General features: G+C 36.8%; 1 protein-coding gene across 2 annotated transcripts in view; it reads left to right on the top strand.

Moving 5' to 3' along the window:
• Positions 1-14902, top strand: part of EDIL3 (EGF like repeats and discoidin domains 3) — a 541530-nt gene that overhangs the window by 348459 nt on the left and 178169 nt on the right. For both annotated transcript variants that reach the window (XM_043464715.1, XM_043464716.1), the window contains one exon: positions 14162-14343. In XM_043464715.1, coding sequence (XP_043320650.1) covers positions 14162-14343 — 182 coding nt within the window. The remainder of the gene's footprint in view (positions 1-14161; positions 14344-14902) is intronic.

Consider the following 14902-nt stretch of genomic DNA (forward strand, 5'->3'; position numbering starts at 1 on the left):
AAGCAATGAAGTTTCTTTTGAAACTGTCTCTTCATTTTACTTTGCTTATTTAACACCTCAAATGATAAAGAATCTGCCTGAGAGCGAGAAGACCAGGGTTCAGTCCCTGGGTTGGGGAGTTCCTCTGGAGAAGAGAATGGCAATCCACTCCAGTATTCTTGCCTGGAGAATTCCAGGAATAGAGAAGCTTGGCAGGCTACAGTCCGTGGGGTCGCAAAGAATCAGACACGATTAAGCGACTAACACAAACACACACAAGAAACCAGTACTCGTGCATGTTTTTCTTATGTTTGAAAATCAGATCAAAACAGAGTTGGCTAGGTACTAAGGGGGCATTTCATGATTTTTCTTCTAATACATCCACTTTATGTCTTTGGAAATCCAAAACAGTGAATATTAACATTCTTCTCACATTGATGGGAAAAATAAGTCATGATGAAACAAAAACGGTTATGCTGAAGATATAGAAATCAGGTACTATTCAATTTGGGGGGAAATGGTTTGTTGCTTTACTGTCAGTTATGGACTTGAGGAAATGAGATTTCTTTGATTACTGCAGCAAAATTGCTGCCAGCTAAAACTGTATCTCCATCCAACCTAAAGATAAGATTACTCGGATATTAAATTGGGGAAAAAAACTTGATTATAAAGGTGCTTTTCAGAGTTATAATCTAGTTTATCAAAGTATTAATATGAGATTTTTCCATAGGAGAAATCCCTGTTTTGTACCACAATGAAAAAATATGCCTGCCAGTCACAGACCTATTTTAAAAAGAGATTATTTAATTAGTTATTTTTATATCCAGTGAGTCTGGCAATATACTGTGGGGAACCATTTCTTTTTCATTCATTATAAGAAGCTGTAGTGTATATTTCCCCTAGGCAGAGATTTATATGACAATTTGAATGCTTTGGTGACAGAATTATCTGATGATGAATATGATATTAAGGAAATGCCAAGTGGCATGACATTTTGAATCATTTTCAGTGACTCTTCATGATTAATAATTGCACTTATGTATATATTTAATTTTTATTAAGACTGTTTTGTGTGGGAAATGGGAGTAGATGTTCTACTCTTCTTTTATTTCCTGAATATGAAGTGAATACTTGGAAAACCTGGCTGAACTGGCAGTATATTTTTCAATCTTCGGTATTCAGATAGTCACAATGGAAGTCAGTCTTTCCTACCCATAAATTTTAATTCTAACTTTTGCTTTAGAACAACAATAAAATAACAATTACATATAAGGAACGTCTATTCATTAAGGGCATATTAATTGCCATATGGTTTACTATGTGTTTACTATATATTGTTTCTAGTCTCTGAAACAAATCTAAGGTGGATATTCTTTTCTCAATAACACAGATGATTAACTCACAGTTTCCATACTTTACTATATATTAGTATCACCCAAATGTTTTTAAAAATACAGATATCTGGAACTGCATTTTCATTCATACCCTCCACCAAAATTACAGTGAAAACAGTCTTGATGAACTGATATACTAGAAAGTGGGCCAAGACTCAATAAGTCACGTTACATACATCATGTCACCAGTATATAACACTTAATTGTTACCTTATTTCCCAAGTAAATTACCTACATTTGCAAACTGTGTGACGCTATGAAACTGTAGACATTTACATCTATTGATATAAAATGAATGTTTCTACTTTCTTTTTATCTTTTCAGTTTTGGTTTAGCTGAGCAAATAACTTTTGAAAGAACTAAGACACAAAGGATATACTATAATAACCCCTACCTGAGCAATTTATAGTTCACATAATATTTATAGTTCATAATATTTCTTTTTATGTATCTAAAAAGGTTTAGGGTAATTGAAGAAAAATGTTCAACTAATGAAATATTTTTCCTAATAATACAAGGTGAAATTTATATCCCTTGTTCTATTTTGTGTAATTTTTCATTCTTGTATATTAATAATAGTAGCTATATCCTGCTGTGTCCTAATGGTTGTTAAGTTGCAAAATAACTGCTCTTAGTATTTTTTGAAACATTTTGACTAAAGGGAAGAATGGATAAGAATGAAAATCACTTTTTGCATAATTTACAGGAATTTTTAGCAATGATAATAATTCTTACATCTTCATTTTGGGTTAATGAAAGTGAAAGTGTTAGTCACTTAGTCATGCTCAACTCTGTGATCCCATGAGGCTCCTCAGTCCATGGGATTCTCTAGGCTAGAATATTGGAATGGGTTACCATGCCCTTCTCCAGGGGATCTTCCCAACCCAGGGACTGAAGCCAGGTCTCTGACATTGCAGGCAGATACTTTACCGTTTAAACCACAAGGGAAGCGTTAATGGCTTTGGGTTAATGGCTATGCTTTGTTTTATGTTTGTGATTTGTTGACCTTTACCTGATTCCTGGTTAATCTTGTAAATATATAACTAGTGTGGTGAGCAATTTAGCATGAGTAAGGTGGTAAGATAAAAGCCTCTGGAGAAGCTAGTCTTTTACTTCATTCCAAAGTAAGAGAAATATTAAGTCCTCTTTTAATTAAAAGCTTAAGAAAAAGCATAAAATTCTAGTTTTGACTACCTTTTCAAAATTTGAAACTTGTAATGGGCAGTCACAGGATTATTTGTAGTTGAAAACTTTATATTTGACATCTATTTTTAACATAAGTTTATAAGAAACATATCTATTTACTTAATCATTTAGGTCAGACTACATAACAATCATGTATTCTGTTTGAACATACCAGAAAATAGCAGTGTATCATAAAGTATGTGAAGATTTTGTTGAACATAGCTAATATTCTATACCTTTTCCAGCAACTGAATATCTAAATTTAGATGTAAGATTTTTAATACCTTACTTGTTGGAAATATATGTGTCATTATTTGATGTTTTTCAGTTGCTGAGTTGTATTAGACTCTTTGTGACCCCATGGACTGCAGCATGCAAGGCTCCTCTGTCCTCCACTATCTCCCAGACTTTGCTCAAATTCATGTCCGTAGAATTGGTGATGAGATCTAACTGTCTCATTCTCTGCCACCTCTTCTACTTTTGCCTTCAACCTTTCCCATTATTAGGTATATTACTACTGTGCATTATTCGGTAACAGACCTGGGTTTGATCCCTAGGTTGGGAAGGTTGATCCCCCTGGAGGAGGGCATGGCAACCCACTCCAGTATTCTTGCCTGGAGAATCCCCATGGACAGAGGAGCCTGGCGGGCTACAGTCCATGGGGTCTTAAAGAGTCAGACATGACTGAGCAACTCAGCACACAGCACAATACACTCTTTAGTTGTTTTTTCTACAAATACTGTCGGACAAAAATGAACATTTAAGCTGAACATAACAAAACATCAAGGTCTACTTTATTATTATATATAGGAGCTTTGAAAAGAAGCAAAGGTAAATTTCCTATTTTAATAGGCTGACCTATATTCCTTACATTATAAAACTGATCTCAGATATGAATCTCAGATAAGAAATAATGCATGAAAAGCTGGCTTAGCTTCTACAGATTTATAACAAAATGGTACTCTATTAACTTCTCCTAGAATGCTCTTTCTATAAAATTCTTAATTCATTCTTTGTTTCCATAGCCTTACTTTTGTTTTATTATAAATTCTATGTTGGATTTTCCCTTTAAGAAATTCCAAAGTCATGGCAAATACTCTATGCAAAACATTGTGATACTCTCTAAGAATGTTTGATTTCTAGACTCAATCAAGAATTCATCTGTCTCAGTTCTATCCTGGAAATAGTGACAAAAGATTAACTTTTAAAAAATTAATTTATTTTTGACTGCCCTAGTTCTTCGTTGCTGTGTGGGCTTTCTCTATTTGCCTCAAACCAGGGTAACTCTCTAGTTAGGGTGCACACAAGCTTCTCATTACAGTGGCTTCTTTTGTGAAGCACAGGCTCTAGGGCACTTGGGCTTCCGGAGTTGTTGCACATGGACTCAGTAGTCATGACTCAGTAGTCATGACGCATGGGCTTTGTTGCCCTGTGGCATATGGAATCCTCCCAGACCAGGGATCAAACCTGTGTCCCCTGCATTGGCAGGTGGATTCTTTAACTGCTGGACCACAATCGAAGTCCAAAATTTACTCTTTGATTTAGTCTGGAAAGAGGAAAAACAACAGCTGATGCTGTGATGTGGAGAGCAGACTTAGAAAAAAAATTTGCTTGTGAGAACTTTTAGCTCCCTTTTCCACTCTCATACCTCTCTGACTATTTAAGAATTATCCGTTTATATAGTATATCTATTTATATAAATATTTTAGGAGTTAATATACATGTGTCAATAGATATCTCTAGAATTCAAATAATCAAATCAGCTACTGTGTACTTCCAGGCTCCGTTTGGGCCTCGAGCCTTCGATCCACCACCTTCTCAAGGAATGCTATCCTTAGAGAGGGCTTATGCTGTACCTGCCATCTGCAGCAGCTTCCTGTTCTTTTCCAGCTTAGTTTCTTTTGACCTCTGGAACACTGAGCCTTCATGCTTGACCTGAGATAACATCCAGCATGAAGAAAAGCAAAGCTGCATTGTACAGAAAAAATGCCTAGATAGCTGATAATTGGATTTGGGACAGTGATTTATCTCTCAAATAAAAATCTGTGTTTGACATGCCAGTCATATTGCTTTATAACCAAACATCAGAGGCAATTCCTTGCAGTACTTACCATGATAGACATTTACCAAAGACACCTAAAAGATGTAAATAACTTGTAAGTGTGGGAAAGTGTCTTTTGCATGGCAGTGCTTGAATATTTACATTTAGTATTCGACTCCTGTTTCCTGAAGCAACGGAATCCCACCTTTAGCATTTCCCTTGCCATTATACCCCTTTGTAGCTCTTTCCTCTGCAGATATGTTTTGTCAGAAGGCGAGAATAGGTATACCTGTAAGTTTTTGGATTGCAGGCTTTTGAGTCTACAGACAAATATTTCATCAAACCATGTTGTTATCTTCATAGTCGGTAGATGATGAATTGTGCAGTGTAAGTGGAAGCCTGAGTACAAGTTACTAAAATCTTGCCTGGCTGCAAAAGTGCACTCAGTGCTTGAAAAGCACGTGTGCTTTTCTCTTCTGAGAGAATACATCTTACACAAACTAAAACGTCTCTTTGATTGTCCTATGGCAATGCTGTTAACTGTGATAGGATGATAATATTAGATTTCATTGACTTCTGTAAATTATCTCAATATAAATTTTGGCTTTTGAATGCTAGCGTCCGTAGACCCTGCTATTTAAATAGCACTATCATTCTGCATCAATATGCTCAAAAAATTAGCTTGGGAAAATATTAATGGGCAATTTCCTATTCTAATTTAGCTTATTCATGAGTTTAATTTTTCTTAAATTTAAAACAATTAATTTAACTGAGATTGCATCATAATTGATTTGAGATAATACAATGTGAAGAAAAGCATAACCATATTTTATAGGAAAATAGCTAGATGGCTGATAATTGAATTTGTAAGTTTATGAAGGCTGATTTTCTTTCCAAACATATTTCCCCTACCTCAATACGTAATTCTTATGTATTTCAAGTGGTCCAGCATACCAAAAGTATTTCTGATTTTAACGCCCGCCTAGTATGTAGAATCCTTAGAGTGATAATATCTATCTTTGGAAGATTAACTTAGTTTCAAGAAAGGAAGAAAAGTAATCCCAAAACAGCAGTGATTAGTTTTAATTTATGATAACCCATAGTATTGAGAACTGCTGATTGTAAGGCACTGTGCTAAGTGCTTTGAAAACACACATAATGCAAAAGGCGTGGTTTCTACCTTTAAGAAGTTTATTATTGAAGAGGAAAAAATATGCATAAGTAGTTGTTCCTCATCATTTATCTCAGGCACCCCTGAGCTTTCCAATATTGAAAATAGTATAGTTCTTAATAGAAAGGGGAAATTCTTTAGTGGCCACGTATCACAGAATCAATCTTCAAAGCTGAAGAAAATTGGCATTTATCAAAAGTAGCCCATCCAATGCAGAGAAGTAGAGTTTTCTCCACGAGGCACATGCATTTTGTGTGAATTCCAAATAAGCTTAACTAATCTGGAGAAGCTATTTTGATGATTTTTGCAAGGACTAGCTTCCCTACGCAAGGCTACTGTGGCCATATGTGAAATCTCTGTCCTGAAGCATTCTCTAAGTGTGGAGAGAAGCAATCCCCAAATGGGATTTTTCATTCTAAGTCCTTTTAAGATGATCACTCTCAGTGCGATGAGGCGAGGCTGGCTGATCCCTACGGGTGCTCCGAGGTGATCTGTGAGTGATGAGAGAACTGTGTTGTGGGTGTCTACCTTCACATTCTCTCACCACACCCAGGGAGCTCCTTCCCCATCTCCCTGCTCTCCTACCCCCGAGCTAGGGCATCCAAACCCTGTTTCTGAGAGCAACTTTTCTCCTACTTCTACTTAAACCTTGTTCTGTCCCTTGTCCACTTTCCTCTGACACCACTTCCCAACCCCTTGAAAAATGATAAGCTGAGAGAAACCAGCAAGTGTGTGGGAGGGCTGGGGTGAGGTGGAGGGGGCTTAAATAATTTAACTTAAATTCCAAATAAGTTAAGCTTATTTGGAATTCACATCAAATGCATGTGCACCTTGGAGAAAATTCTACTTCTTTGCATTGGATGGGCTGCTTACTCTTGATAAATGCTAATTTTCTTCAGTCTTAAAGACTGATTCTGTGATAGGTGGCCACTAAAGAATTTCCCCTTTCTGTTTAGAACTATACTCTATTATTTTCGATATTGGAAAACTCACAAGACAAAATTTTAAGGGTTCCTTTAAACCCCTGAGCCACTAAGTGAGAAATAGTGGCCTTGATCTCTCCCTCACCAATTTAGAACCTAGTCTCAAGACAACTCTCAAAATAGAACAAACCCTAGGAATAAAGGAAAGGCTGTGGTCCAAGTGGCACAGAGGGAAGTTTCTGCTTGAATCAGCATCTGTTTCTGCAGTATTGGAGGTCATCAGTAATTCCTTCGCCAGCACTCTTGTTCAGCACAATTATCGTGCTATGCTAAGCACAGCAGAGGATCTACACTCCTATAAGATGAGATGCTCAGAGGAGGAGAGGACTGAAGATGTTTAAATATTTGTTTCTAACATGGCTTTAATTTGAAATCCTTTCATTCTGAAGATGTCTGGATATTGAGATAGAGCAAATGAAAGCAGTACGTTCCTGTTATGGATGCAGCCAAGCATCCCCCTTGTTTGAAAGGCTTAATCAGCACACTCAGGAACAAGATGTGAGACATCTTGAGGTACGGCTTCCCTGTCAGCTGCAAGATCAATAAAATGCAGATGCCATTCTTTGCCACACTTCAGAGAATGAGTTTGCAGAGTGAGAAAGGCTTCACGTTGAAGCTGTTTTATTTGCGCGTGGACTTGGCAGAGGTGGAGAAGTAGCTTTGGGGAGAACGCGTGAGGCTCGGCCCCGGCTGGCCCAGCTGCTTGTGCGCCCCCTGCCAGATGACATCACTCACTCACTCTCTCCATCTGAATCTCAGGACCCTGGGGCAGGAGGCATTTCCAGGCCACTCAGACCATTCAGGCAAACTGATTATTTAACTGATTACGTAAACGCCACCTAAAAGCCCCTGGTCATTGATGTTGATCGGACTCATTAATTTAGGATTATTGTTGAATCTGACAAAAGCAAGCAGAGTACCAAAGATACATAAACACAGGTCTAATGGTCACAAAACGTAGACCGCCATGTTCTACTGCCATATTCGGCAATGATCAAATTGCCACTCGGCGCACTATTGGTGTGTGTGTGCGCATGCTCAGTCATGTCTGACCCTGTGCGACCCTATGGACCGCAGCCCAGCAGGCTCCTCTCTCTATGGAATTTTCCAGGCAAGAATGCTTAAGTGGGTTGGTATTTCCTACTCGAGGGGATCATTCTGACCCAGGGATCAAACCTGCATCTCCTGCATCTTTCTCATTGGCAGGTGGGTTCTTTACCACTGAGCCACCTGAGAAAATCCTACTCAAGGCATAATGGTAGACAGTTTCAGAGATGCCTGGTTGTTGGGTGGCAAGAAGTTGAGAAACAGAAGTAACCCACCTGATTGTCAGTCCTTTTTTTTTTTTAATGGAAAAGATGCTCTTCCTCTTTGCTCAACATTTAAACAACTTCTAAAGGCCTCGATATCGGTGTTCTCTTGAGAGACTAGGTGAAATATTGTTTTTAATTTAAAAGTAAATTATGCAAATAAAATGTTATAATATTGGCTGTAATTATTACTGTTTATTTGCCTTGTATATTTATTTTGAGATCAATTTTCTGCAGAGAATGAGGCTTGCTGCTGGATACCATGTGAGATATAACCCTGGTCTATGAGGGGCTCCCCATTTTGTGGGAGAGCAGATATACACGCATGGATGAGCTGTGAGGCAGGGAAGTTCTGGGTGTGGCCTCAGCATAGAAACAGGTTTTCAATATTCAAAACTGTCCCTGGAGCCTGGTTGATGTGAATGTAGCCTGTGGTGTTCTGCATAGTAATAGCAAGTGGGATTAAGACAGATCCTCTCAAATGCAGTCCAGCAGCAAGAATAATTTTTTATAACATTTTAAGGAAGGAATTAGATTTAAAGGTGTTATTTGTGAGACATAGCCAATCCCTCAACTGGGCACTGCTATCTGCTACTTACTGTCTGTCACCCTCGAAGATAAGTCCATTTTTCTCCTCCATTCTACATCTAATTAGACAGTCAAGAATCTGCCTGCAGTGCAGGAGACCCAGGTTTGATCCTGGATCAGGAAGATCCCCTGGAAAAGGGAATGGATACCCACTCCATATTCTTGCCTGGGAAATCCCATGGCCAGAGGATCTTGGCAGGCTGTAGTCCGTGGGGTTGCAAAGATTCGGACATGACTGAATGACTAACCCTGTAAACACTGTTGCTCGATTTTGATTTCTGAATATGCTTTGAACTCTTATTCTTTTCCATTGCTCTTTCAGACCTGCATCATTTTTCACCTGGACTGTAGTAGCAGTTTGCTACTTGGCCATAGTTTTGGCCCCTCTTAAATTATTTATGCTAAGTGACAATATCACCATAGTTAAAATCCTTCAAAAATTTCCCATCACTAACAGAATCAGTTTTTCTCAGCAAAATCTCCAGAAAAATAATCTATCTCTGCTTCTTTACCACATCCTTTAACCTCTCACCAACCCATCTTGCTCTAATAATACTGATCTGCCTTCAGTTCCCTAGTCATACCAGGTTCTTCCCTATTTCTCTGTCTGCCCTCCCTTTCTTGTTCACTATATTAATCCCTACTCTATTCCATGAAGCCCAGGCAGGATTATAATTCCCTCTCCCATTCTCCAAGGGAATTCTATACATCCAGCATCACAACATCTGCCATGTTAATACATTGAATTTTTTTGTTTGTTTGTTTCTATGTGTGTCTCTCCCACTGGACTGAAAGCTCCTTCAGAAAATCAGTACAGTAAGTCTAGTGTAGTAGCCAAGTCCTGCTTCTCACTTAGAGATCAGATTTATGTCATCTCTCAGAAAGCCTGTCTCTGATCATCTCACACCTCCACCTGGTTCACCCTTTTTTTTTCTTCACTTACCACTTTATGGTATTTCCTTGTTTATTTAAGTGTTTGTTTAGAGTTTGTCTCTCCACTAGAATATGAACCTCAAGAGCTGAGGCTTTTTCTGCCTTGTTCATCCTTGTATCTCCACTGCCTAGAAAAGTGCCTGTGTATAGAAGGCCTCTAATTAATATGCAGTTTTCAAAATTGAATTTAATGAATGGAGAATGGATGGATGGATGAATGGATAGATATATTGCTAGATGGGCACATAATAAGAGGTCAATAAATTAGTCAGGACTGAGTAAACCTATCCGAATTAGGTAAGCAGTGTATATAGATCAGTAATGGTAGAGGATCAGTTTTTTTTCTTTTTTTTATGCCTGTAAAGGGACACAGACCACCATAATGCCTCAATATTTACTTCTGTGACTCACTGCCACAGACTGTTGCCTACTGTTTTAATGTTCGCCAGTTTGTGAAGGCTCTATCATATCCTGAGTACCACTAGTGATACTCTATATGATTCCTTCATGTTAATTCTCCTATCCTCTATTCCTAGTATGTGTACACACATCCCCATGTAAAATCACAACAGAAGAAAAACAATTCAGTATCAGCTTTTTAAAAATTACTGAACTCTTCACTCTATCAATTGATATTATTTTCTGTTTCTGCAGGAACATTTGGCTTAAATTCCAGACTTACCTTTTATGAGTTTACCTTCCCTCCTCACTGGTTTCCTCATTTATGAAATGAGTGTGATAACCTTTTTTCCTTGAACTGTTATGTTGATAATGTGAGGAAACACATGTGGATGCACTTTTCAAGCTTCAAAATGCTCATCTAATATTGTTTTTCATCAAGTATTACTTCATGTCCTTCCCTCATTTATGGATGGTGATAGCATATATCTCCACGTTATCTTTCTTTTAAGCATCTTATTGTTCACAGCTTAAGGTCGCTTAATCTTAGGTGTATAATCATTTGCATTCTGAATTGCAACTCCTTCATTAGTTTTTATAACTGTTGTATTTAATAGGACATTGGGGAAGTGGATGGCACAGGCAAAAGGAAATTGGATTTTGAACCTTTTATTATGATGACATCCATTTGATTGTGGTCCAAATGATTAGTGAAGAAAATGATGCTGTTGTGACAACTTTCCAGTGTGAAATAAAGCGTAAGACTGAAATTTGCTTATTAGGTTACTGTCTAGGAATAAAAGCACCCAGTGCCAGTATTCAGCAATATTTCCTGAGCTCTTCTTGTGTGCAAGCCAAGCTACTGTGAGCATCTAAGGATGCAGCAGTGTAAGACTCGGGGTCTGCTGCTCAGGAGCTAAAAGGCCGGGATGGCCTCGTCTCTAAGGAGAGATGCGCAAGTGACCTTGGAGAACCAAGCTCATTATTAACAATTTATGGTTTCAAAGGGAACACACCATTTATCTTTCATTACCTCACAGCTTGTAGACTCTGTGTCACCATAACCACAATTTTTGAAATGAGAAAAACTGACGACCATTCCATTTTTAAGGAATTAAGCTGATACTTCACACACTCATGTTTTGCTCAAGAACCTCGCCACCCCCCCCCCTCAGAGTCACTGGCCACATAAAGTATAGTATGTAAGTAAATGTTGCAAAAGTTAATTCTAAAAGAACTTGTGGGCTTGAGGACTGAGAAAAGAAAAATTCACCAGTTTTGACCTCACAGCACAGAGATAGCTCAGGAGAAAATATTTTGTAAACTGTGAAGTACTATATACATACAGCATGTCAATATATATTTTTTAATTCTATTTTGTTTGAATGTATGACTGTTGAGGACATGACAAAATTGGGAGCCTTATGACAGAGTAAATAAATGCAAATATCTTTTTAAATTGCTCATTGGTGTTTGGCCTATATGATAAAGTAGCAGTTCATAGCCATTGTTTGCTGATATAGTTGCTAGTAAGAAGAGGTTAAGAGGACTGACAAAGTGGACATGCTGAATCGTGGTTTGAGGTCTAATTTCTTTTAAAATAGTTACAAATTCGGTGAAGATATCCAATTCAGCATAAGGTCTTTAGAAGTAAACAACTAAATGGTACAGAGTTCTTTCTGAGGCTACCTTGCAGTTTAATTAATCAAAGCTGACTCTCTGGCTCTGCCATTCCACTGACTGGTCTACAATAAATGGCCTCCCTTCCTGCTGTACTTTTCCTTCCAAACATTGTGCAAACCAAGGACAAGCCTCCTTGAGACTCTTTTTAATGGCAACATTCTTAAAAACCCAGCCTCCTGCAGTTGCTTAAAATCAAAGTGTCATCATGAAAGTTACTTAGTGCTTTTATGAAATCTGTAAAGATCTTGAAGTTTGAAATGCAAAGCAGAGCAAGAATCCAAAGACTCAATATTTGCGTTTTCAATGTTCATTTTTTTAGGAATGTGAAAATCAGATTATTATCCATGACTCCTAATGGTGTGATTCTAAAAATGAATGACTTCTTAATTAAATGACTTCAAAGTGATATAGTGCCCCTTTATAAAGTGCTAGAGTTCTAAATGCAGTGCTTTAGAAAATGTCTAAACTGTCTAAATTTAACTCAGCAACTGAATAATTTGTCAGCTATCAATAACAAAGATGCAATTTTTGCTATATTAATATCATATATACTAATAGCAACTGATTAAGATGATTACTTATCCACAAGTTTTGTTTTTACAAAAAGTGTTTAAAGGTTTTAAATTCATTGGGAAAATGTTACTAAGTAACGTCCTTTGAACTACTTATTATCTGAGCTTGGAATAGATAAAAGAAACATTTATGCTTAGTGAAAAAAATGGAGAGCAGTGAGAATCATCCTTGTAACTTTTAAAAATATTATAGTCCCGTGGCAGAATTCTTCCTTTCATATTTGCATCCTCAGTCAGTTCAGTTCAGTTCAGTCACTCAGTCATGTCTGACTCTTTGTGACCCCATGAACCGTAGCACGCCAGGCCTCCCTGTCCATCACCAACTCCTGGAGTTTACTCAAATTCATGTCCATCGAGTCGGTGATACCATCCAACCAACTCATCCTCTGTCGGCCGCTTCTCCTCCTGCCCTCAATCTTTCCCAGCATCAGGGTCTTTTCAAATGAGTCAGCTCTTCGCATCAGATGGCCAAAGTATTGGAGTTTCAGCTTCAACATCAGTCCTTCCAATGAATATTCAAGATTGATTTCCTTTAGGATGGACTGGTTGGATCTCCTTGCATCCTCAATCTGAATGTAAACATTTAATTACTAAAAATTGTTAGACTTCAGTAGTAATTAAAATCTAAAATATCCTTGGTAGCAATGACTAAGTTGACTTATATGCACTAAGGTTTAATAATAGCAGTAAACTCCTTTCATATTTTCAAGAATTCTAGTATATCATTATAGTATATTTTATAATAGAATTATCATATTTATTATACAAATGTAATTTTTATTCAACAAGTTGAGTATAGTATATATTATTGAAATTAAGAAAACTAGGTATTGCTTTTCATTATAATATTACTTATTCTGAATTTTCAAAACTGAATTAAAAATAAGTGTACTCTCTGGTGAATTTTTAGTAAATAATTAAGAAATTTAAATGTATATTATATATGTAGTACATATGTTATTTTTATTTTTTAATTTAAAAGTTTTTGAGTACATATATTATTTTTACATCAATTTACTTTTATTTCTGATTTTAAAATCAAAATACCTTCAGTATCTGAGGACCTATTATTTTGAGTATATTATGCTTTAATCTTAGTATTTTAAGTATTTATTAGTAAATGTATCTTGAATTCCAATTTACAAATTTAATAAAAAATAAAAGAAAAATGCTAAAATATATGTGCAGAATCCCTATTGATAGAGTTGTGTATTTTGAATTAAAATTAGAAATGTCAATATTTTAATATCTTGATTTACTGAGTGGTATTTATACTGCTCTATATAATGTCTGAGTGCTTACCTGCTTACTCTATAAAAATAATTTGTCTATGTATTTCCTGTTACTTATATCATGTTATTATTATAATAGTTTAAAATGTTTTGACAGGTTTACATATCGCCCTTTTTTTGGAAGCATAGCTGCCAGCCATTATAAAAATATAACTGAAAAAGTTATAGTCATGAGAAATGCTAAGTCAGTATGTAACTGATTTTAATACAAAAGTCAGATGTAGCCTAGTCAAGAAATAACAGACCAATGGATATTTTTTGACAAATTATGATTTGTGAGGTGTGCCAATGGAAATATAAAATACGAGATAGACCTTCTAAGGACATTACACTTTTTGTGGATGTGATCAACACAGGATAGCAGAATATAACACAGAATAGTTGTGCAGAAGGGACATGTCTGTTCAGATGCTACATTCACAGCAAAGTAAGAAGAAAGTGGTAGGAGGGGTAGGAGGGGCAAGAATCACTCCATGTTGTGATCTGTAACAAACCTGTGAAATGTGAGGGGCTTGAATGGCATGATGGTCCAAGTTGAAATCACTTTTAAAAATCTTCTGTCAAATCTAACAGCCACATGTGGATATGTTATTTCTGATACCTTCACATTTTTCCTCTAATTTGTTCCTAGAATGCTCTGGCCCTTTGGGAATTGAAGGGGGAATCATTTCAAATCAGCAAATCACAGCTTCATCTACCCACCGAGCTCTTTTTGGACTCCAGAAATGGTATCCCTACTATGCACGTCTGAATAAGAAGGGACTTATAAATGCCTGGACAGCTGCAGAAAATGACAGATGGCCATGGATTCAGGTAACAGACGGGATGGGACAGGGTTTCTGCCAAGGAATGGCTAGAGTCATTTCACAAAGAAGATGGTGAGTGTCCAAAGTGTGACTTTTCTTCATGGTCACAGAAGAAAGGATGATTTAGCTAGAGTCCAAACTGACTATAAATCCTGAAACTGTGGGAAATGTGAATATTCCATTTGAAAGTGAATGAAGAGAGTTAAAAATGTAAAAATGACCTTGAGTTGTAAATATCACTCTCTGAAGGTACATGTCAAAGAGAGGATTTTACATATGCCATGTGTCCATTAGTACTATGTTAACACTTGGTAGCAAATTTTGGTACTTCAGGAGTATAAAAATGGTGTCTTTTCCTCCTCTGTCTTATTAGTGGTTCCATATGTGTATATATAAATTATACAATGGTGTATAATATCTCAAATGTCTTCTGCACCCTCTTTCAGTAACTGGGTGTGTTTCAATTAACACTCTATCATTTATTATCATCAGTCAGCTATGTTTTTAAATGTGAGAGAATGATGCCATACCAAGATATTAAATATTTCTGAAAGGTGTGATGGATG

Source organism: Cervus canadensis, chromosome 4, assembly GCF_019320065.1.
Source record: "Cervus canadensis isolate Bull #8, Minnesota chromosome 4, ASM1932006v1, whole genome shotgun sequence".
Lineage (NCBI taxonomy): Eukaryota > Metazoa > Chordata > Mammalia > Artiodactyla > Cervidae > Cervus > Cervus canadensis.